General features: G+C 35.8%; 1 protein-coding gene across 1 annotated transcript in view; it reads left to right on the plus strand.

Moving 5' to 3' along the window:
* Window positions 1-24,933, plus strand: part of LOC126355584 (serine/arginine repetitive matrix protein 1-like) — a 255,535-nt gene extending 230,602 nt beyond the window's left edge. The window contains exon 10 of the mRNA XM_050005948.1: window positions 10,758-24,933. Coding sequence (XP_049861905.1) covers window positions 10,758-10,984 — 227 coding nt within the window. The 3' untranslated portion in view covers window positions 10,985-24,933. The remainder of the gene's footprint in view (window positions 1-10,757) is intronic.
* Window positions 24,934-26,355: the final 1,422 nt, after the last annotated feature.

The raw sequence follows: 26,355 nt of genomic DNA on the forward strand, positions 1-26,355 counted from the left end.
CAATGCGAGATGCCTTTATTAGGTTCCACAACAGAACATTGTCTCAAAATTTGGTAGAAAATCTGAAGAAATTCTGGTTGTATGTAAAGTATACAAGCGCCAAGGAGCAGTCAATACCTTCGCTGCTAGCATGAGTTTCTTACAAGTAGATACCGTAGGGGTTGTGAAGCAACTCAAATCGCTTGATACGGGCAAGTCTTCAGGTCCAGATTGTATACAGATTAGGTTCCTTTCAGATTACGCTGATACAATAGCTCCCTACTTAGCACTCATATACAACCGCTTGCTCACTGATAGATCTGTACCTACAGATTGGAAAATTGCGCAGGTCGCACCAGTGTTTAAGAAGGGTAGTAGGCATAATCCATCTAACTACAGACCTATATCATTGCCGTCGATTTGCAGTAGGGTTTTGGTGCATATACTACACTCCTGGAAATTGAAATAAGAACACTGTGAATTCGTTGTCCCAGGAAGGGGAAACTTTATTGACACATTCCTGGGGTCAGATACATCACATGATCACACTGACAGAACCACAGGCACATAGACACAGGCAACAGAGCATGCACAATGTCGGCACTAGTACAGTGTATATCCACCTTTCGCAGCAATGCAGGCTGCTATTCTCCCATGGAGATGATCATAGAGATGCTGGATGTAGTCCTGTGGAACGGCTTGCCATGCCATTTCCACCTGGCACCTCAGTTGGACCAGCGTTCGTGCTGGATGTGCAGACTGCGTGAGACGACACTTCATCCAGTCCCAAACATGCTCAATGGGGGACAGATCTTGCTGGCCAGGGTAGTTGACTTACACCTTCTAGAGCACGTTGGGTGGCACGGGATACATGCGGACGTGCATTGTCCTGTTGGAACAGCAAGTTCCCTTGCCGGTCTAGGAATGGTAGAACGATGGGTTCGATGACGGTTTGGATGTACCGTGCACTATTCAGTGTCCCCTCGATGATCACCAGAGGTGTACGGCCAGTGTAGCAGATCACTCTCCACACCACGATGCCGGGTTTTGGCCCTGTGTGCCTCGGTCATATGCAGTCCTGATTGTAGCGCTCACCTGCACGGCGCCAAACATGCATACGACCATCATTGGCACCAAGGCAGAAGCGACTCTCATCGCTGAAGTCGACACGTCTCCATTCGTCCCTCCATTCACACTTGTCGTGACTCCACTGGAGGCGGGCTGCACGATGTTGGGACGTGAGCGGAAGACGGCCTAATGGTGTGCGGGACCGTAGCCCAGCTTCATGGAGACGGTTGCGAATGGTCCTCGCCGATACCCCAGGAGCAACAGTGTCCCTAATTTACTGGGAAGTGGTGGTGCGGTCCCCTACAGGACTGCGTAGGATCCTACTGTCTTGGCATGCATCCGTGCGTTGCTGCGGTCTGGTCCCAGGTCGACGGGCACGTGCACCTTCCGCCGACCACTGGCGACAACATCGATGTACTGTGGAGACCTCACGCCCCACGTGTTGAGCAATTCGGCGGTACGTCCACCCGGCCTCCCGCATGCCCACTATATGCCCTCGCTCAAAGTCCGTCAACTGCACATACGGTTCACGTCCACGCTGTCGCGGCATGCTAACAGTGTTAAAGACTGCGATGGAGCTCTGTATGCCACGGCAAACTGGCTGAGACTGACGGCAGTGGTGCACAAATGCTGCACAGCTAGCGCCATTCGACGGCCAACACCGCGGTTCCTGGTGTGTCCGCTGTGCCGTGCGTGTGATCATTGCTTGTACAGCGCTCTCGCAGTGTCCAGAGTAAGTATGGTGGGTCTGAAACACCGGTGTCAATGTGTTCTTTTTTCCATTTCCAGGAGTGTATATTCAAACATTATGAATCACCTCGAAGGGAACGATCTATTGATACATAATCAGCATGGTTTCAGAAAACATCGCTCTTGTGCAACGCAGCTAGCTCTTTATTTGCACGAAGTAATGGCCGCTATCAACAGGGGATCTCAAGTTGATACTGTATTTCTAGATTTCCGGTAAGCTTTTGACACCATTCCTTCTAATCAAGCTGCGGAGCTATGGGGTATCGTCTCAGTTGTGTGACTGGATTCGTGACTTCCTGTCAGGGAGGTCACAGATCGTAGTAATAAACGGCAAATCATCGAGTAAAACAGAAGTGATATCAGGTGTTCCCCAGGGGAGCATTCTGGGACCTCTGCTGTTCCTGATCTATATAAATGACCTGGGTGACAATCTGAGCAGTTCTCTTAGGTTGTGCGCGGATGATACTGTATTTTACTGTCCAGTAAGGTCATCCGAAGACCAGTATCAGTTGCAAAGCGATTTAGAAAAGATTGCTATATGGTGTGGCAGGTGGCAGTTGACGCTAAATAATGAAAAGTGTGAGGTGATCCACATGAGTTCCAAAAGAAATCCGTTGGAATTTGATTACTCGATAAATAGTACAGTTCTCAAGGCTGTCAATTCAACTAAGTACCTGAGAGTTAAAATTATGAACAACTTCAGTTGGAAAGACCACATGGATAATATTGTTGGGAAGGCGAGCCAAAGGTTGCGTTTCATTGGCAGGACACTTAGAAGATGCAACAAGTCCACTAAAGAGACAGCTTACACTACACTCGTTCGCCCTCTGTTAACATATTGCTCCACGGTGTGGGATCCTTACCAGGTGGGATTGACGGAGGACATCAAAAGGGTGCAAAAAAGGGCAGCTCGTTTTGTATTATCACATAATAGGGGAGAGAGTGTGGTAGATATGATACGCGAATTGGGATGGAAGTCATTACAGCAAAGACGTTTTTCGTCGCAGCAAGATCTTTTTATGAAATTTCAGTTACCAACTTTCTCCTCCAAATGTGAAAATATTTTGTTGAGCCCAACCTACATTGGTAGAAATTATCATCAAAATAAAATAAGAGAAATCAGAGCTCTAACAGAAAGGTTTAGGTGTTCGTTTTTCCTGTGCGCTGTTAGGGAGTGGAATGGTAGGGAGATAGTACGATTGTGGTTCGATGAACCCTCTGCTAAGCACTTAAATGTGAATTGCAGAGTAGTCATGTAGATGTAGATGTAGAATGAGTAACTTCCCAACCCACTGTGTTCAAGAGGTGTTCAATTGATGAAAGGATCTGGTGATCTTGCTGGATAGACTAGTTGTCATACACCATGGAGAGCACATTGTGTACCTTCAGCTGTATGTGGATGTGCATTGCACTCCTGAAAACCACATCACCTTCCTGTTGAAGAAGTGGCTGCTGTGCAGGGATAACATGTGCAGTATACTGGTCACTTGTTGCTTGAACCCTAGCAAATTGCATTTTTGGTGATTTGCTCTCTCTTTCCAGCAGCTCAGTCGTATCCTGTGACTTCACCTGATCCTCCACTACTAAGTTGTAATCCATCCACCACATTGCATGGAGGTTGTTGTTAACATATCATGAAATATAGCTTCTAGCTTTGACATTCTCTCCTTTACTTGATTCGACACAAGTTTAGTCTCCTTGCCAGGTACTCTCAACAGATCATTAATTCTATTCATAAACTCCCCCCTCTCCCATCACCCCATACTTCCACTACATATGAGAGTTCCTACTTGCATAGCCACACTATGCCCAGCATGGTACTAGCAGCCTTATGTGTAACCCTGAAGGGAAGGCAAGGTACAACCGCTTTTTTGTATTATAATGCTACCTGCCAACTGGCCCCAATCTGGCAAAACACATGAGCATGATCAGCTACCAACTGCAGTGTAGGATTTAGTTGGAGTGGAGTTTGGGCTGGGGCTGTGCAGGAAAGGGCACAGTTTTACAGATAATTTCTTAAACATAAAATATTCTTTTTGACAATAGACAGTAGAAAAATGGTAGGAAAACAGAACTTAATTTACAGCCCAATACGGTTCTGTAATGCATGGCTCAACAAGAGATTAGCAACATAAAATATCTTCAGCACAATGAAAAAAAAAATTCCAACTTGACTTCATCTCACAGAATTAGTCCAACAACAATAATGGTTACAACATATGGACCCTGGCCACAGGCAAGAAAATGAGAATAAAATTAGCTTCTGTGATTAATCTCATGTTAACAGACTTGAAGATAATTCTCTGACTTAATTAGGGCTACTTACATTAGATTCAACTAAGTCTACAACCACTCCCATCACTAACTACTCACTAAAGTAAAGCTAATGTCAACCGTCCACCTGCGGAAATTTCTCAATAAAATTTCCTTCAGGGTAGAGTGTTGTACCTTAGAAAACTTTTCAAACTTTTGTCTGTAATAGAAGTTTATTTACACTAACACAAACTTCCACTTCCATGAGAAGGAAATTTGTTAAGATATTAAAGAAATTCAGTTTGTTTACAAATATCACATGTTCCTCAGCAGTAGGCCTTCCTTCATTTTGATGTAGAGGATGGTGCATGGCCTACAAAGTATGGCTGAAATGTTCACACATTATTAACTTGTTTTAAAAATATACAGAATTTACAGTACTCACCATAAAATTCTGTAAATGGAGAATTAACAATATTCTCCAAACAGCTTTAATATGTTATACAGCACATACATCTGTAGAACTCATAACATTCACAAATGCTATACACAACAGAAAAAAGTAGAAAATCCTGGAAACTGCTTATAAAAGTTTCTTGTGTGCATTTCTTCATGTGATTCTAAAATCAGTCACTACATTGAAACTCCAATTGGGAAACATCATGTGTTGTTAGACACACTATCCTTCCGGTACACCATGGTCCTCTACAATATGACATACAAAATATATCACTCTCACAGGGTAAAATAACAAGATGATTTTCAGTAAAGTGGTGTAACCAAAGTCATACTCATGGTCTAATAATAAAATAACCTTCTCTGCAGTTGTCCATACAAAATTAATAACACTCATGTTATATAAATAACAAAATCAGTATGGCTCTTGATTTAAAGAAAACATCAGCACACTGAACGTGTCACTACACCACAAGCATTCCACACTGCACCTGTGGACCCTCTGTGTGTAGTATTACTGATCATCTGCTATATTCAATCCTCACCCTGTGCACTGCATCACTTAACTAACCAATATATAGTTGTTGGCCACTAAAACATCTAACTAGTGTTCCTTCTGTAATCTGGACACCTCTGCCTGCATTTCTATTGGAATTGCTACCCTCTCACTCAGGAAATGACACCAACTGCCCTATTGGTTGTTTTTGTCCACACATGGCCACGCCTTGCACTAACCATTAGTGAGGTCTTAGGGACAGTCCCCCGGTGCACCAGCTTGGAGAAGACTTTCCATTCTACACTCTTCACCAACATATTGCAATCATCTACAGCTCCTTCCACCTCCAAACCAGCAGGACTCAGATCACTCATGAGCACAGGGAGCCTGTTGTCTTACAGCACCAGTATGACAAGCTGCCAAGCATAACACTGGCTGCGAGGGAAAAAAAAAAAAAAATGTAGCACACAGCACTCCATATGATAATGGAATGATAAGAAGCCTGAATAAGAGGCACAATGGAAAGTATCATCTGCCATGTGTTTCCAATGGGATTGCAGAGTATGGAAGTAGGCAAAGCACTACAGTTCCCAGTTCTAGCATATGCAAATGAAACTAAGTAAATACACTCACAGAAAACTCATAATTCCGAAACACTATGCAACCTTTTACAGTAAAGTGTTTCCATGTTCCTAATTCTTTGTGGTTTAACCATGTTTGCAGATTTGTGATCAAGCAGTTACTCACAGATTTCCTCACAGTAAGTGCACAAGCCACTAAATGTCATTCTAAGAACTAGGCATAGTGGTCTCATGCCATTTTAAATTCCATCATGCTGAAAAAATCTGTAGTTATCTGTTGTTGTATCTTAAACTAACCAATGTCCACATAGCTTTCATGGCATCTGCTTGAATTTCTGTTGCTCTGATGCCTAACACTTTACACAAAACCAGCTGGATTGAGTGAACTTACTACTTCCATCATATTTTGGAAATCAAATATGTCTCAATCTTCATGTAAAAGAAATACTAATCAAATACCCAGAGCTGCAGAAATAAATATCACATGACTGAAAGTCACATATCATTTACAGAACCAATTCACTTACTATATTTTTCATAGTGATTCTGTCTGAATTTTGTACATACGTAAATGTAACACAGGCTCTAATGAATTGGATAGATGAAAGATCTTCTCACCAAGTGCATCAGGAAAACAAACATATAAAAAGTATTACAGTTTGCAAGCTTTCAGAGCCAGTGGCTTGTAATGCTACTGCTGGGAATGTGAGTAAATACAAGTATTTAAAATTGCTAAACAGTATTGTTCACTTTGAAATCTCTTTGAGTAGTCTCACCAAAAATGAATAATAAGAACAGTACAGAACATGATGTGCTTGTAGTGAAAATTTAAACTGAAACTGATGAGAATGAAAATGTCAATAAAGTTTTTGTTGACGTAAACTCAGTGGTAGAATTTAATAAGAGAAATCTTGCCACATTACGGAAATCAATGAAAGTTCACGAGTTGCAATGAATTCCTTTACTACTGTGTAGGTGGTGTGCATTGATGAACAACTGGTGTTACAAACTGACAACACCTTGACTCTCTGAAAACTGGTTAAATCTGCATAACAACAATGGTGTTGCATGACTTAGTAACAATCAATAGTATTGTTTAAGATGTAAATTTACAAAATTATGAGAGACAACTGATTCACAGAGATCAACTGTGGACAGTGTAATTTAAGTACATTATTTCCTAATGAGTATATTTAAGTAGTTCATCAAATAAACAATTTGAAAGCGTGAAAAAAGATAAAATGTTGAAATTAAAAATGCAAATTACATTTCATTAATGTGTAAACAAAATATAAGTTGCATCATTTTCCTAATATAAATTCAAGACACAAATTAAATATGCTTTCATTTAATAATAGACTAGTCACATAGTTTAAAATGATTGCTAGGGTTGAAAATCAGTATATTTTTACATTTGAAATCAATAACTGCATAATTTCTCTTTAATTTCAATTGATGTTGAAAGTATTTTACATTTCTGATCTATTATACTGCAAACGTTGACAAAATAATGCATAAGCTGTAAATAGAATATGAGGAAAAAGGAAAATATTAATTCTAGTGAACATTGGTAGTCATTAAAGAATTTAGCTAATTGGTGACTTCAGTGTCAACAACAAATATTTCTACAATTACAGAGTCTGAATACTAAGAATGCTTGAAAGTGCGGCAGCCATGAGCTTTTGATTTAGCTTCTAACAAGACTTTGTTAGTAACTGCTGTGTATTTCACATAGTAATTAGTATCAAATTGCACTATTCAAATGTTCAATAATATTTCATATGTGTATCTGAGGCATAAATGGCTCTTCAGTAGGTGTTCTGTACCAGGCTCCTTCTTCTGGCAGAAGTGTTGAAGGGGAAGGAAGAAGGGTTAAGGAAAAGGACTGGTGAGTTTAGGAAAGGGAAAAGAGTTTGGAAAAGTCACCCAGAGTTCCAAGTCAGGCTAGAGTTATCTGATGGGATGAGAAGCAAAGTCTTTCCTGCTCATCAGATCTGGTAAGTCTGCCTGACCTGACATTCTGGGTGACTGTTCCAGTCTCTATCCATTTACCTTCAACCCTTCTGCCAAAGGAAGAAGACACTGATTCTGAAGGGTGTAATACCTTTAACATGTGTATTCCCCTGCCACCACTAGATGAGTGGATTTTTAATTCATACAATTACATCACATTTTCAAAAATAGATTATTTTCATTCATATACAGGCTCTGATAATCTATTTTACTCAAAGGAGATGAGATATGAGTATGATCCTACAATGTTTTGCTAAATCAAGCCAAGAGGACTAGGATACCAGCTGCTTTTGACCAACTGTTATTACTGTTTTTTGGCCATTTTCTAAATATTTGGAGAGTTTCTGACATAATTAGTAAAAAATAGGATATAGATACCATTTCAGACAGCGAATCATATGCCTGAGCAAGTCCAGAACTATTGTGATGTGGTAATTGTCCCTTAGGTTGCATAGTAATGAATGTTTCACTTCAGCATCTTTTCATCTCTTTAGCATGTTGCTTGGCCTGTGGTGCCCATTCTTGCCACTTAGATATTTAAGCGTAGAACCATAATTTTTCTAACACAGAATGTTCTACCATCTAGTGATCTCTAAAGCATCAACAAAATGTCAATTACAATGATATGAAACAATTACTAATAAAGAGATAGAGGGGCTGGCCAGTACTTACCTCAGCTCAGTACAGCTTATAGAAACACAAAAAACCACCAAAAATTTAAGTTCCTAGCTTTCAGAATAAATGTTCCTTCATCAGGGAGGAGAGAGGGGAAAGAAAGGGAAGAAGGGAAAGTGGATTTAGTTACTCACAACCCAGGTTATGAAGCAACAGGGAAAGGAAAACAGGGAAGGTAGCAAGGATGGAGGCATGGTTGTCAGAGGGAAGCAAAAGATATTCTACTGTAGGTACTGTACCAGCTTCAAACCAAAGAGAATGCATACATAAGTAAAGAGGTGTATAGTATAAAGATGTAGGATGAAAAGATGCATGAATGGCTAAAGAGGAAAGGGAAAGAGGAGAAGACTGAAAGTAAATGGGAGCGAGGTTGTTTAACGTAGGTTCAGTCCAGGGGGATGGCGGGATGAAAGGATGCGCTGGAGTGCAAGTTCCCATCTCCGCAGTTCAGAGGGACTGGTTTTGGGTGGGAGAAGCCAAATGGCACATACGGTGTAGCAGGTTCCTAGGTCAGGTGCTTTCCTCTCCCGCAACTATCCTGCAGACCTTGTCCACAAACAGATCTCCTGAGCAATACATTCCTCGCAGTCCAACAACAATATTCCTACCCTCAGACCACACAGAAGCATCCCCCTTGTCACCTTATATTATCCCGGCCTCGAATACATCAATAAATTACTCCGCCAGGGATATAACTTTCTCAAGTCAACCCCTGAAATGAGATCATCCCTTGACAAAATTCTTCCCACACCACCCAGAGTTGCCTTTCGTTGTCCCCCTAACCTCCGTAACATCCTTGTTAAACCCTACAATATTCCCAGACTACCTTCTCTACCCAGCGGTTCCTACCCCTGTAACCGACCCTGCTGCAAAACCTGCCCCATGCATCCCCCCACAACCACCTACTCCAGCCCCACTACTGGTAAAACATACACAATTCAAGGCAGGGCCACATGTGGAACTACACATGTCATTTATCAGCTGACATGCCTGCACTGCACAGCCTTTTACATTGGTATGACAACAACTAAACTGGCTGAGCGCATGAACGGACACAGACGAACTGTCCGCCTAGGAGATGTCCAATACCCAGTAGCGGAGCATGCCCTCCAGCATAATTCTAGGGGCCTAGGAACCTGCTACACCGTATGTGCCATTTGGCTTCTCCCACCCAACACCAGTCCCTCTGAACTGCGGAGATGGGAACTTGCACTCCAGCGCATCCTTTCATCCCGCCATCCCCCTGGACTGAACCTACGTTAAACAACCTCACTCCCATTTACTTTTCAGTCTTCTCCTCTTTCCCTTTCCTCTTTAGCCATTCATGCATCTTTTCATCCTACATCTTTATACTATACACCTCTTTACTTCTGTATGCATCCTCTTTGGTTTGAAGCTGGCAGAGTACCTACAGTAGGATATCTTTGGCTTCCCTCTGACAACCATGCCTCCATCCTTGCTACCTTCCCTGTTTTCCTTTCCCTGTTGCTTCATAACCTGGGTTGTGAGTAACTAAATCCCCTTTCCCTTCTTCCCTTTCTTTCCCCTCTCTCCTCCCTGATGAAGGAACATTTATTCCGAAAGCTAGGAACTTAAATTTTTGGTGGTTTTTTGTGTTTCTATCGGCTCTACTGAGCTGAGGCAAGTACTGGCCAGCCCCTCTATCTCTTTGTTAGTAATTGTTTCACATCTTTATATGAGATTTTCCATTAATTAGTTACAATTACAATGATAGGTAGCCATTACTAACCATATTATATAGGCTCTTGATTTCTACTGTTCCATCATGTACAACAGAACCCTCTGAGCAAAAAATGAATTCCCAGATAATAAATTAAAAATACATATGAGTTTATCTCTTAGTGCAGACAATTTTATTTAAAGGTAAAGTTTTGTGACATATCCACTAATATAACAAACAAATAACATAGTTGCATGTCTGTGGAAACTGTATGTCTAAAATAATTGCTAAATTTGTAAATATCTTGTGATACTGGCACATAAAAATAAGAATGATGTCTTCTTAAGTTTAGGTTACTTAAGTTTAAGTTACTTTTCCTTTTAACTTACATCTTACAAAATTGTTTTTGAGAAACTATCTTACAAATTTTGTGTGAAGATTAAATAATGAAATCTGTTTAACACCATACTGTTTTATTAGATCTAGTGCTGTTGCTGTCACTCTCCTCTTGGCTTACCATTCCCTGTCAATTAGATCACCGTTTTGATCATGGAATAAACAAAGATGTAAACTAGAATCGAAAGAGCACTAACAACTAGGATTTGACAGTGATTGTATTCCTATTGCCCTACCATGTATGCATGTAATGTGAAACACAAAAATAAAATTCAGTAATCAAACAAAAATCCAACTTTGAACACCTGCTCTATAAATCAATAAACTGAATTATAAAAGCTCTAACAAGATATTTTTATTGCAGACCAGTACAGCAAGGAAGTAATACATCTGTGCCTTCTGGTTACAGGTGCTTCATCACCACTACCTCTTCCACGACGCCGTGGTAGTCACATAAGACGTGACAATGCTAGACATGCATTTATTGTCCTAGATAATGATAATGGCAACAATGATAACGGTAACAACAGTAACTTAAATAATAACAACAACACAACCAGAAGTGGAATGCTTGATGTTCCTAGAGGACGAGGAGGGTGGGTACCCTCCTGGTATAATGCTCCAACTTCCATTTAAGAAATAATCATATAGTATATGTAGCTCTCTCCTCATTTGAGAGAAGAATATCATTATAATAAATTGTGGATGTTGAAGTAAATCAGTATTAATTAAACTCTTTCTCTGTTAAAATCAATTCTTCAATGGAAAGTTACAAAAGAAATGTAAAGTATTATCACACAGAAGTAAAAAGTCACAGATACAGTTTAACCTGGAGTTCTGATTTATTATTGTGGTGCATAATACTATGCAAAATGTATATAATACATGAATGAGAAACAATGTGGTGCTCACAGGTGTTAAAATAGAGTTTTTGACAATTAAAGGATTGTACTTATAAAATGTATCTGATACATGTAAAATGTATCTGAGCAAAGACATGTTCATGAGATGTAGATCCTCATTATGGTGCTGTTTGCTACTGAACTTTTGCTGTCTGAGATATTATTCATTAAATTTTTATGTTATTTCCGTTTTTTAGTACCACACTGGATGATTTAAATTATTTTATCAAGATATTACAGTTCTAATACCCCACTCAGTAGTAATAAATAATTTAACTTCTTGCATCACTTATTTTGAGGCTTTTCATACTGATGCCTTATAATTTGCAACTATTTCTCTAATTTATATGAACTGTGGTATTTGAAGCTTCCAAAATTAATTTCAGATCAAAATAGAACACGTTATCACAGAACTACTGGTGACCAAGTTTTGGCTGTGTGTACTCTCACTACTAAAAATATTGATTCAGGTCTTTTTTCAATAAGAAAACAGATAAGCATTATGACCAAAGCACTGAGCTGACAAATATGCCACAGTCATAAAATTTAGTACTGTGGTTTAAATGATTGCATTTGTCTTTTATTACAATTTATTATTTTGATAAGGCAAAAAGTTTCATAGCAGGCAGTGAGAAAATTACACAACATCATATTAGACAGTAATTCTTATATTATATAAGTATTATAATTTCTAAATGAATTATATTTCATATTAATGTTGGGGGACCAAGAAGCTTGTGAAAAGTAGAGATATGTATCATGTATTACAGGGACATTTTCAAATTCATGCCTTCCACTAACATATCGGTATGAAGTGCTACCATAATTTCATATTAAAAAATAGACCATTAGAGATGTAATAAGTAAAAATGTTATTCGCATATCATCCAAAAGTAAGGTCTAACATGAAGACATGATTCCCCTCTTTCATGAAAGATGTTGAATTGTAAATTAAATAGAAAGAAAACTCTGACTATCTGGGGAATGACCATCAGATATTTCTAATAAACTATAAAAGTATCATATAAACGTTCTGCAGATGGAACAGTATACAAACAAAAATTTTTTGGACTTCAGTCTACATCTCTCTTAAAGCATTGTCTAAATATTTAGTAGCTTCACAAGTCAATGCCATTACACCAACAAGAATTACAATATCACAATGCTTTTAAAAATGAAGCAGCTAGCAGCTGCACTTTATAGAGCTGTTTGAAGTACCCTTCCTAAATCAACTATAATAGGACCCTTTTGAAGAATACTTGAAGTATTTAATAAGTAACCAGGAAAAAGTGAAAATGTGTGTCAAATGTGCCCATCTGTGTAGAACTGTCTACCAACAAACATAAAAACTGGCAGTAGTGGGCCTAAACAGATGATAAATACCCAGATTTTCTTAGTTGAAATTCCTTTCATTCACATCTATTATGGATAAAAGGAAGGTGTGAAATAGATGGCAAAAAGAAGTTATAGTATTGAGTACGTTGTTTAGAAATATATGTTATGAAAGAAACAGTGCTTCTCTTTTATTACCAACAACCTACCAATAAAGGTTTGTGATTTCCAATATTTTATGTAACAGCTCCCATGCCAGTTGTCTTAAAAGTAGAAGGGTAATCTACAAATCTATGGCAAAAGTATGAATATTTTTTTGTAGGAGTGAAATAAGTACATATAAACTGCATTTACAGATCCAAGAGTGCACAAAAGATTCCAAAGAAACAATGACTAAAGTAAAATAAAATGTAAAGCATTATGTTTGTCATTCAAACGAAAAATTATTCTTTTGTGGGTCAAATCACGGGCTGAAGATTATACAGTGAAACATACCATAAGAACTTCATGTGTGAAAGAGCTTTGATGCATTCTCCTATATAACATTTACTGTACTCTCTGTGTAATCATAATTTCATATAATGTAAATTACTTAAAATTTTATTGTGAGCAAGCTATTGCCACATTTGATGTCATACCTCTTGAAACAATAAATGAATAATAAAAAAAACACTATATCACATTTAAAATTCAAATGTGAAGGGCTGCTATTTATTGAAACATATTACAACCTAATACTCACACAAACTATGATAACTGAACTTAGTGAAGAAACCAAAACCGAATTTCATCAGGCTGTCAACTTTCCCTATATGACAAATCATATTCACACCTATTCAAAAAGTGCATAATGTCATCTTTTTGTACTTTTTTGAGTGTATTACCCTTTATCATTTTTCTGGCTCACCTGAAACAATTTTAAGACAACTTTCTTCCCTGCAATACCAATTAGATTTTTTAATATCATTTGAGCTCTTTAAAAGCCATGAAAAAATAAATTCTCCAGGATTTTTTTAAATTATCAGAGCTCTAGAGAAATAAATAAATGATATATGGTCTTCAGTCAGTCATAAAGTTCAAAAATCTCATACACATAGCTATGGAAAATACCTGAAGCATCTCATTAGTTTCTCCACAGTATGGTCCCATGTGGCCTGTTCATAGTTCCAAATCTTTCTTGTTCTTTGACATGGAACATTTGATTTGAGACTGTGGAACCTTGAGAAAATATTCTGAATATTTTTAATGAATCATTATTTATACAAGAGAAAATAAAATCACAGTACTGTATCAAGTCCCGAACTGATCCTTCCATGTATAAAACATCTTGCCACTTATTCTTGTGGAAGTTCTTGGACTGTGGTTACCATATGCTACACTCATAAAGTTAAGTCTCCTTATTGCTATTGCAAGGAATTTGTCCAATGTAAAAGCTCAAAATAATTTCGTACTGTCTATGAAATTCAGTGTTTGTGCAGAATTCAGACTAAGTCTATTTTGCCAAAACCATCAAAAGAAAAAGTATTTTTATTTAAATGTTTCTGACATCAATAGTATACAGTCTTGTGCTGTAGCAAATGTCAGGCCACATGCAACTACAAGTGTTCAATCAGTCTGGAAAAATACAAAATTCTTAATTATATTTCATTTTTAAACCACTTCCATTGCTAATGCAGCATACGGCCATTAATCATCGAGTGTTCATAATGTAATATGGTAAGAATTAATTGTAATGTTTACAATTTCTGCCTAGATTAAAACATATTAATTGTCAAATTGCAAAATCATAATAATAGATTTGTCCCATTTACTCCAGGTGCCTAGTTTGTGTGCTGAGAAAGTGAATGCTATGTTGCTTGGAAGAAACTCTAAAATAATACCATCAAATTTCTCTATATCATGAACTTTAATAAGAAAATAAAATAAAAGAATATTTTAATTAAAGTTCATAACATTTTGTAAGCTATGACATTAGTGCCTTTAATTTACCCCACAGTGTGTTATTTGGATGAAAAGCATGAAATGTATGTATTTTTGTTCTTCTTGAAAGGTAGTAATGTAATTCTCAGATAAATATAAATAGTATTTAATATGTTATCTAAGTAAAACTGCCATTCATCAACTTTAACTGCCTGAGAACTGCCAAAAGTTAGCTGTAATGACTTCAGGTAGAGCTTGAGGTTAAATATATTATTAAAACAAAAGAAGTCTTTTAAAGACTGAATAGCAGAAAATGTTTCAATTTAAGTAGTTTTTGAAGAGATTTGTCATTTTTTTTTAGATGGAGAAAATGATTACCACTAAATATATGACATGTGCTACCTTTTAAGTGGTCAATTAAGTAGTGATGAGAATAGAGAATGTCTCAAGTCTTGAGTCCTGCCAATGTACAATATCTCTCTCTCTCTCTTTCCAATAAAACAAGTGTCTACACATAATCATAGAGGTAACCTGGCCAGCATTTATTTGATGAAGTTTTTCTGATGCTACAATCATCACTGATGGTGTATGGTAAATCTCTCTTCTTGCATTTGCTTAATGCTTGAATGTACATGGTTCCTTAGGAAACAAAAACCAGACACTGGCTAAATCAATTACAACATGAAAGATCCGTAGATGTAATTAAATACTTCAAAGTTATCAACAAAGCACCAGTATGTATCAACAAGTAAGTTCAGCAGTAAATTATTCGATGAAGTATGTGGTATAAACCGAATAATGAAATCTTTGCATGTGTCAAATATAGAGAATCAAAAACATTAATGAAGTCTAACATACTGAAATCTTTTTTTTTTTTTTAAAAAAAAGAAAGAGTTATGTGCTATAAAGTTGAATACTTTCATCAAATTGTTATCATGTTTCTTACTGTTATTAAGCTTGATACACTACATACTGTTACTACCTATTGCTTTAATTACAATGTACTGAAAACAGAGTCTCTGTAGATATATGCTTGGCAATTGTATACAGAAATTCTGTTAAAACATTATTGGCATATATGCTTTTATACAAAAATTCACCTCTCTTAAGCCACAAATATCGTTGATTGTATTAGTGGTCTTATGTTTAGTTAAGGACAATAGTTGATAAAATTGGCAGAGAAAAATTTTATATGAATGAAGTCTAGATGCCATTACTTTTACTAGCCAACAAGTTAGTATTTTTCATTCATTATTTTATTAATTGTGAAGAGTAGTTCAGAATAGCTGTTTTGTTTCTATTCTTTGTGTCTCATCTATAAGAATGTATAAATTTTAATGCTTTAATGTCATATTAGATTCATCTGTAATATAGCAGATAGTGTTCCACCACTTATTATTTCTTTTTATGGCCTAGAGATCTTGCAGACATTATTGTTTTCATCTTTTGATTGAAGGACTGGAACACAAAACATTTTCTTGAGTTACATCCTTAATTTTATCTGTACGTAGACATACACATACTGCACAAAAGTGAAGTTAGAACTTCATATTAGATTATGATGCATGCATATGAAACATCAAAGAACTAAGTGAATGTAGTATAGGAAGAAAGTGCAAAATGTCACAGTCTTCTCTCAACTTACATGCAGCCTACTGATGTATGGATATTCCATTCACATTAACATTTTTATATGAATAAAATCTTAGAATATTTTGCCACATAAAATGGGGCAACTGGATGTATATATAATTCATCATCAAACACAAATTACTTGACAGTTTTGTCAGTGCAGCTTATCAAATATTTATTCTTCTTATCAATACAATAACCATTCACCCTTTTCTTATTTTTTTGGAGTGTCTGAAAGAACAGATACCACACACATAATTAAGGTGAGGCTGGCTAATGGTCCCTTCAGTGCAGATGCAGACAATGTTCAAACTTACAGGAATTGGCAAAATGCCGTAAGTAATGAGAATAATGGGCAGGGATACTATCTCAGTAGCATGTGCATAAGTTAAGAATTTGGTTCTAATGGGAGATGTGCTAGGGTAGTCTGTGCAGTTGCGATGACCACTGTGCCCAGATGGTTTAGTGGGCAGAACATCTGCCTTGTGAGTGGGAGATCCAGGTTCAAATCGAAATCTGGCACAAATTTTCAACTTTTCCCACTGATGTAAATCAATACTCACTAGCAGTTAAATGTCATTAATTCCTTTGTGCCTTGTTATAACATCATTCTTAACTGCTTGCAGTCATTTAATGCCTGAACTTTACACTTCAGCTACAGAGGGAGACTTTGGGCTATTTGCGGTGTTTAGTTGAGAAGAAATTTGGAGAAATATCACTAGAAAGGAAAAATGGCAGTGTATGTCTAAAACAAACATTTAAATAGTGTTCTGTGATAAATTCTCAGACTGGATTAATAACTGAAGTAAGTTCTCACATTTGAAAAGGTTTTTCTTACCATCTTTGATTGCAAAGAAATGTTGCTCACAAAGTAGCCTCCAGTTGAAGAAACGAGCCATGTTTATAACATACCACCTCTGTGACTGAAGACTGGTTCACTAGCATTCTCTACCAGTGTTGATGGCACATTTTATTACATTCCTACACTCAATTTTTTATTTTGTATTGGTTAGGCATTGTCTATGAACCATATAGAAACATACTATTAGCAAATTCATCATTTTTTCAATATCTAATAGGCCCTTCATGAAAAGTGATGTTAACATCCTGTTATTCATAGCTTTGCCCTCTGAAGAAAATATTTTGTTTTTAGTGTTTGCTGGTTTCTTTTTCAGTGAATATCTATAAATTCTCTGTGTATATCTCTTCCAATGTTGTCTTGGCTAGCCACCTCTTAAGCAAGAAAAATTCCTATTACTACTGATAGACACATTTAAAAGTAGAAAAAAACTATTTTTGAATCTATTAGATTCTTTCTTGAGGAGGAAAGTTGGGTTAAAAAAAAGTAAAAAAAATTTGGAGGTGATCCAGGTCGTGCAAGCCCCAGGTGAAAGGTATTCCATTGTTGTGAAAATGAGCAGAGGCAAAGAATATGATTTGGTGTAGCTGTATGATTATTACCACCTTATCAGAATTATAAAATAATGAGAAAACTGTCTCTAGTAACTGAATACTTACGACTTTCGTCTCATTTTGATACAATTGTAATTAATTGTTTTTTAAGCTATCACCTACTAAAAACATGATTTAAATAATATAACACTAAATGTACAGCCCAAATAGAAACAAGGCCAAACTATGAGCTCACATTTTTAGTCAAAGAAAAGAAAGAATAAATTAGTGTAAATGTGAGAAAATTATTACTTGAACAAAAGTATGAATACATGAATACGAACTCAAACATAAGTGAAAAATGTAGCAAAAAGAAATAAAAAGAGATGGATTTTACTATGCATCACCATAAACCAATGTGAGTGTAAATTTGTAGAAGACATTTGAAACTGGGCCTTCTGAGTGCCACCATATATTTCAATTTGAACTTGCACTGCTATAGAGAGCATGAAATCTTCATTATGTGAACTTAGAAAATACAAATGCTAGTTTTGAGACATGTGAATTAATGACTGTATCATATAGTAGCTTGTGAAAATTATTTAATAGCTGATTACATAATTCTTTATGTACAATATATTTTTCACAAAAAAATGATACTGGAGTTGAAAAAAAGTTATAGATCAAATGTGCCATATCTTTCATCACAGATAAAAGATACACATTGTTACAATAATTTTGGAAATATGTTCTCAAAGATCACTAAAAAACTGCTACAAACTTTTCAAAAACCATAAATATTTCAGAAATTGCAGTTAATAATGCTGTATGGAGTATCTCCAAAAATGTGCCACGCCAATGGAAATCTTTTATTACCATTTGACATTTTTATCTTTTAACAAAGTGTTTCTCAATTTCCGCTCTACTTGACTGTTTGCTTTCTTGTGCACTGTATTTTGACTAACTCAGTTATCTTCTTCAGCCTGCATCTTGTGGTCATGTGGTAGCGTTCTCGCTTCCCACGCCCGGGTTCACGGGTTCGATTCCCGGTGGGGTCAGGGATTTTCTCTGCCTCATGATGGCTGGGTGTTGTGTGATGTCCATAGGTTAGTTAGGTTTAAGTTGTTCTAAGTTCTAAGGGACTGATGACCTAAGATGTTAAGTCCCATAGTGCTCAGAGCCATTATCTTCTTCAGTTTTTAGCACTGGCCATGTGCTTGCAGTGTAGGCATTGACCAAACAGTAACATAGTGCTGTTGTAGCCTTTCTTTTATTACAACAGAATTTATGGACAGAATTACAAATGAAATAGCAGAACAGCTCCAGAGCTGATCAAATGCATGATGAACTAGAGTCCAACAGAAGAACCCAACAAGAGTCTGAGAATAATGTTAAATATCCTGTACTCAGTTACAGAATTAAAGTCCAATTTGATTGGTGTAGTAACTTAAAAGAAGTGATGTACTTTTTAGATAAGTCATGATTACATCATACAATTATAACCAATCATACAGATAAATTATCAATTAATCTCAAACTTGTGATGACAGATCTCCTCAGCCTTGAAAAGAGAAAGGTGAGGTTATAAATACAAAAAAAAAAAGAACAGTAAATGAGAAGAGGCATATTCTATGCAGTAGAGAAGTTGAAAGTAAATGACAGAATACAGCATTTAGCACTCAAATGCTGTTAAAGCTAACATTTTAATGCACTAAAATTGGCAGCTACCTGTCTTAAGAACTATAATCTGCTAAATGCTCAACAGCACAGCAAGGTATGCAGATGAGGGAAAAAGAATACAGCATACAGACATGAAAACAATGTAATATGACATAAAAAACAGAAATCATGCAAAGAGGTCAGACCAGAGAAACAAAGACCTCAGTTGTAAGATACAGTAAGGGAGAAGTTGTTTGTTTTGAGAAACTGCACAGTTAAGTTTCAAAAAATTCTCATAAATGAGCTACTTCAGGATCATCCATTGCAGTTTTATTATACAACTAAGTCATAGTTTCCAAATCTTTCTACAGTAATGGTATATTTTTAAATCACAAATTCTTATTCTTAAAAACACATCAGTGGCTACTTCACATTGATTAGTTGCAAACTGAGTGCACTTAACATCAGTTACCACTGACTTACAACAATTTACTTGCTGGGTGAGTGAAAGAAACATTACTGTGACACCTCTAAAAAATACAAATTTACAAGCTCAACATTGTTTCAGTTATGATATAAAGATTTGCAATACCAATGTTTGAAATAATGAAGTATAACATCTTAAAAAATTAATCTGTGTTCAGTACAATGTTAATGGTAGCACTTAACATTTCTGCCATCACATTGTCAAATAAATTAATATAAACAATGCTAAGGAACTCAACTTAATATTGAGTACTTGCTTACAAATTATTCACATTTACATTATGTAACAACTTTTGAACTACACTTGCATTTAGCAACTTTGTTTTCATAGCAGTCATGAGCCCTTTTAAAAGGATAACAGTTATGTGAATCTTGTTATGGTTCAGAGGAAAATTTAACATATAAATAAATGAGGAATTTACTAAACATGTAAGAAAACTTCCAACCCATTGCAGTTAATTTTCATTGCCATATAAATATTAGAAAATGAGGGAAGAACATGCAGTATTCATACTTCACAAATTTCATGTTCTTTTTTGTTTATAGTTTCACTGCATGTTACATTGAGCAACATTTCTTTATACTCCTTTTCTATAGTTCTTTTGAGTATCAATAAAGCAAGATCCTAGTCCATTCAAAATATGATCCTTCAGCAAATAGTAGATAAAAACATAGTGTATATTAACTCCCCACAAGAACTTGCCCTGTGAATTCAATCATTTGTTGTCAATCTGCTTTTAGTATTTTTAGTGGTTTCTGAAATATTTGAAATCACAGTATGTGGAACAAACATAGATATGCTACCTAGTACATGCTTTAAACAGGAATTCTGGATCATGATAACACTGATGAAGAGGAATTAGAAATGCATCTGAAATTAACAGGAGTCCTCTAATATTTCCTTTGCACAACATCCAGCTTGTGCTGAAAAGAGTTAATTGCAATTTTGGGTAATGTAACTGACATATTCTAATAGAATGACAACAAATACATAATGAGAGCTTAGTAATGCCACATACCTGTGCATATTATAAGAACATGGATGTAGATATACAAGTAAAATTCCTCTAAAATAAGTAGGTGGTTTCCTCTGGATTCCAGGTATAAATTAATTAGCTTCATTTAATATATGATCATGCTTCAGTCTTCTGTTACTCTCTTGCATAAAACAATTGTGAGGATGCACAGTTATCTTTTAATTTTTTTTTCATTTTTCCTGATTCTCTCTCTTCTAAGTATAACCTTAAGAGCTACCCAAACAACAGAAAATTCAGGTTGAAATACCTATAATATTAGGAATAAGATAGATTGCTATTTGCTGTAAAGATGACCCACTGAGTTGAAGTCAAGCACAATGAAAAGACTGTCACACATTACAGGCTTCAGCCAAAACTGTCTTCAGAAAAGAAAGCACACACATATATTCACGAAAGCAAGCACACCTCACACATACATGACCACTAGCATTGACAGATCTGACAGGAGTCATTATGGTCAGAGCTGCCTGTGGTAGCACTCATGTGTGCATGAGGTGTGGTCGCTTGTGTGGATGTGTATGCATTCTCTTTGCTGAAGAAGGCTTTGGCCAAAAGCTACAATGTGTAATAGTCTCTATGTTGAGCTTGTATGCAACTCAATGTGTCATCTTTAATAGCTAACTACAGTTTCCTTGATGTCTTGCCTGTTGTTAATAGCAATAAGAATCTAAAGGGTAATAACCAAGATAAATATATTTACTGTAATTACAAGAACAGTATAGTACACTGTCACCTTATGAAAGAAGCTCTAAATGAACAACTTAAAGTAGATAAGCAAATAACCTTGTTGGCAGTTTGAGGTCACAAGTGAGACAGTAATGACTTGGAGATTTAAGGAGAAAATCTTTCAGTAAAAACAGGAAATTAAGGGTATTGCAAATTACAACACTTATAACAGACTAAAATGACAGTATAAATTAAAGAAACAAGAATGTGACTTCATCCACTCTTGCATGATCATAAGGATAGACATCACTGATGTGGAGCGAGTCAGACAAGGAATTCCAAACATATACAGAAAATCCAGAGTGACAATCATAATGAGAATAATGCAAATAAATTTGTGTGTGAAATTTGAAAAAGGGATTGAAAACAAGATTTTAAAAAGCAAACACCAACTGGGAAAAAAGGCTACTGGAAGCATTCTTTACACACTATAAGTGTTGTTACGGTATGCCAGTCGCTATCTCCAGAACACTTCATCTGCAGTTTATTTGGTGATGAGTGTTCCACATTTGTATTAGACAGCATCTGGTAGTGAAATATTGAAACTGACTGAAGTTTACTCACAGTCATGACAACAGCATATGTTTTGCAATTACTCTGTGTATGTCAGAGTACATAATGTCCCTGACAGAAATGGACTAAGAATTAATATAAACTTCAGTTTTAATTGAGGTATTTAAGAGATATGGAGGCTACCTGAAAAAATTAAATTTACTTGCAACTGTTACTAACATGCTCTAGTGAGCTGGAATGGATGTCTGAATATATTCCTCCTGTTACTTTTTGTACATGACAGACAGTAAAGAGCCATTACGTCATCCCCTAACACCGAACAAGAGCTTTCCACATTGTACCCAGATATGATACTTCCCTAACTTTCAAGAATTATTACAGTGTTTATTGAAATAACTACTCTTATATGATGTTTCACTTCCTCATATGCTGTACCAGCACACCATTATTACCTGAGACAGGACTAAATTATGGTATTTTTTTAGCCAGTAAAAGTTCCACAAAGCTAATTACCCAAAATACCATCAATAACTATTATTGGTTTTTTAAGAGTTTAGGCAGCATTCTACAAAAAAAAGTTTTCATGTATAACCTTACCAAGAAAGAAAATCCATCATACAATGTATATATTGGTTGAAAAAATTTCACAAGGAAACTACAAAGAAGAAAGTTACATATGTATGACATTTAATGATGGTGCTTGAGATATTATGCCATGTTTTGCACAAAATTACTTTTATACAGCCATAAAAATAAAAATAAAACTGACATAAAATCTATATTGGGACTGATAAATATGACTAAACCATTTCAAGTACAAGAAAACACTCAAAAGACTAGGATGGAATATACAGCTTTCACAGTGAGTTTAAGAGTAAGGCACAAAAAGGTAAACATATATGAAAATGCTGACTCACACAACTCACATTTAAATAAATTACGTGGGTTAAAGAGATTACTGAAATTTTTTGTATGACTTCCAGTGCTTAGTTTCATGGAGAAAAATGTAGAATACTGCTGACAGTCACATACAAAAGCAAGTGGGATTGATCACATTTTTCTAGTTATATTCTCTTTCAAACTCAATTCACTACTAATTTATTGAGGAATGATAATACAGACATCGCATTTGCTGTCACAAGTAAACTTCTTGTCACTAAAATTGAAACTGAAAAGGTCTTATAACACTACAGTGTAAAATAACAGTGCAACAATGCTGTATGTAACACTAAAGAGCTACATCACTATCTGTATTCCCATTAATACCAATATGATGTGAGTGAGGTTATTTACTAAAATGGGGACAATAATTCAGTTTGACAAACATGTATCTGTATTTTTTGTGCCATAAATAAAGTGAAAATGAGACACAGTAACAAAACGTGAACCCATGATAGCAATTCAGTCCACTAACTATCTGAAACATAGTCTTTATTTAAAAATTAATGTCATGGTGTGGTAATACTCTAAGTGAGAAACATACTGCAAGATTACAATTTGAAATGTTTTCAGAGTTGTAATTCATTCAATTTGTTTCAGCTTGTGTAAGTTTGCAACTTTGAGTTTTCTTTTTCTCATTGAGTAGTTAAATGCCCCTCGCCTGTCAAAGGCACTACAACAACATGCTACAAGGGAAGATAAATTGCATACATGATTTGCAGAGAAGACAGTCTCTTACAGTCATTATTTTCTGTTTTTGTTAATTTTATTTTTAACAAAATGTGTTCACAAATGTCAGTTAATCTACTCATACAAGACTGGAAATCGATGCCTGGTATAGAGTAGCCATGATTATCTTTCTGTTTCCTCTCATTGATAAAATATCTTGCTGGCAGTATTTGAAATAGTCAAATTGTCCAGTCTCCATAAAAAACAGTGAAACTTACTGCTTCACTATTAATTTAACATTCATGTTTAAGAAATAAATTTAAAATGGCAATTATTACAAATATATTAGAATGAAATAATGTAATGTTAAACTAAATCTCAGAATTGCATGTAATTTCAATGTTAGCATATGTCAATGCTCATATGCTGTATGAATTAACTTGGAATTAGTGTGGTACTCAATGAAATTCATGTCATCAATGTATTTAGTCAGATATGTTGTGCTTTGTGTTAGTTTCATTTTACTGTACAGGTACTAGTTTTAGTTGAGATGATAAAAGTGTGAGACCTAATCCTTTCCAGCTGGATGTACTCTTCAAGACTATTATGTGATTGCTAATAAATTACAAATTAGGTATGTCCTTTAAAAACATGTTGAAAAAGGTAAATGTTAACTAAAAACTTGATATGTATCCACTGCTGCTATTACATTTAGGAAAGTAATGATATATGTGAACTTGTTGTGTACCCAAACAAAACCTATTCCCATGTTACTAGAGAAAGATGTTTTATGGGAGAAGGAATCCTACTGAAGATTGTACATGTTAAGTATTGACTATTGTATATGTACAGCAATTAATCATTGCTAAAAGTTAAGTGTGTTGAAATAATCACTCCCTCTAAATGTAATGAAGCATCCTGTTTCCCAGTATGTTGATGTACCTCCTTATGACTAATAGAGTAACTGAAACAAAGCAGTTCTTCAGATCCTGGTAATAGTAATACTACCACTTTATAATTTCAGTTAGATAAAACAGAAGTTTTCAGTATAAACTGATCAGATTTTAAGGCTGGCTGTTCCAAACATCAATGAACACTTCATTTATAACACCAATCTCATAAATATGTTTGAGTCATCATGTGAAAACAATATCAAACAAAACATAAATGAAAGATAGATATGCTGGTCACATCGTTTTACAGACAGTTCAGAAACTGCTTTTGTTTCCTGCTCTGCAGAGGAAACTCCTCTCTCTATCCTATTTATGTATAATATTATGTATATGAGAATGCATAAACCCTTCCAGAAAGCATTTATTGTAGAAACCCCTACCACAGTGTATATACATATGAAAAAATATATGTCTATATTAGTAGCCGTACTGTGTATTTAACTAACCTCACGTCACAAAATATCCTTTTCAGAGCCAAATAAAAACAGCTGAAAGTAAGTCTATGTTCGAATGTTGCTAAATGAAAAACATCAATAAGAGGATAATGCACACAGCTGAAATATGAACAGCGTCTTTTTTTTTTTTTTTTTTTTTTTTTTTTTTTTTTTTTTTTTTTTTTTTTTTTTTTTTTTTTCTAAGAGTATGAGAAACCTTCCTCTTTGTGTCTTGCTAGAACATCTTCAATTTAAACTAAATGTTCATGTTCAGATATTTTGCAAACCACTGCTTTTTCCTTGATTGTTAGTGGAGGTTGATGTCTAACAAAAATTTGTTAAAAATATACATTTGGCATCTTTTATTACCTTTTTTGAATGCACTTGCTCTTACACTACATTAATGTCATTTACACTTCACTTCATTTTAGATATAGAAGTGTAGTTCTATTTCTAAATTAAGGTAAAGTGTAACACCAATGCAGTATGAGAGTAAGTGCATTCAAAAAAGGAAAAAAATAGCTGCCAGATATATATGTACAACAGATTTTCCTTCAGCATCAGCCTCTGCTAACAATGAAGGAAACAGGAGTGATCTGCAGAATATGGGAACAGGAAGCAGAAACACAAATGACCACTTAAGATGATTTCTAAATGGAAGCAAAATGTGTCTGGAGAAATATTCTTTTTAATTAATTGCAGTTAGCTTAATCTGGAGAACTCTTTAATAATTGATTTTTACAGCCGCTATGGAAGATGGTCAAGCTAACAAATGTGTTAAGACATATATGTTAGGTTAAATGTTAAAGTGGTTGGAGGAGGTACAGTACTCAGGATACAAATGTGTTTTACTGTTCTATGAGGTACTTCAGTGTAATCTCAGAAACAGTCAACAGCCAAGAACTCTCTATTTAAAGTCCACCACTTCTTCTGAGTATTGGTCAACATTTGAAAGAAGAAATCTCTTGTCCCAGTACCACATGAAATACACCATTGTTGGTATCTGTAGTGATTCTGAGTTGTGCATCCAGTGATGAAAGGGCAAGGCAGACAGCCTGTGCAATGTCAGATTTAATCTTTTCAAAAATCCTTTGCATTTCACATCAGGTGTCATTTGCCAGTGGAGTTCTTGCTGCACAGAAACTCAGTCAGAAGCAAGAGTAGTTAATCAGCATGTGGGAGATGCATGTGAAAACTGATAACTCCAGGGAAATGGCATAGTTCTTGATAGTCCAAGGAGAGAGGGAGAAGATGAATTTATTCTATTTTCTCTAGTGTGGAGTGTATTCCCAAAGTGTCAACCAAATGTCCACTGAAGGTGACACATGACTGCTATACTTGGCATTTATCATAATTAATTATGACACCATGTGCTACTAACTTGTCCAACATGGTGCATAAATGAATCTCGTG

The sequence above is a fragment of the Schistocerca gregaria genome, chromosome 3 (genome assembly GCF_023897955.1).
Source record: "Schistocerca gregaria isolate iqSchGreg1 chromosome 3, iqSchGreg1.2, whole genome shotgun sequence".
Taxonomy (NCBI): domain Eukaryota; kingdom Metazoa; phylum Arthropoda; class Insecta; order Orthoptera; family Acrididae; genus Schistocerca; species Schistocerca gregaria.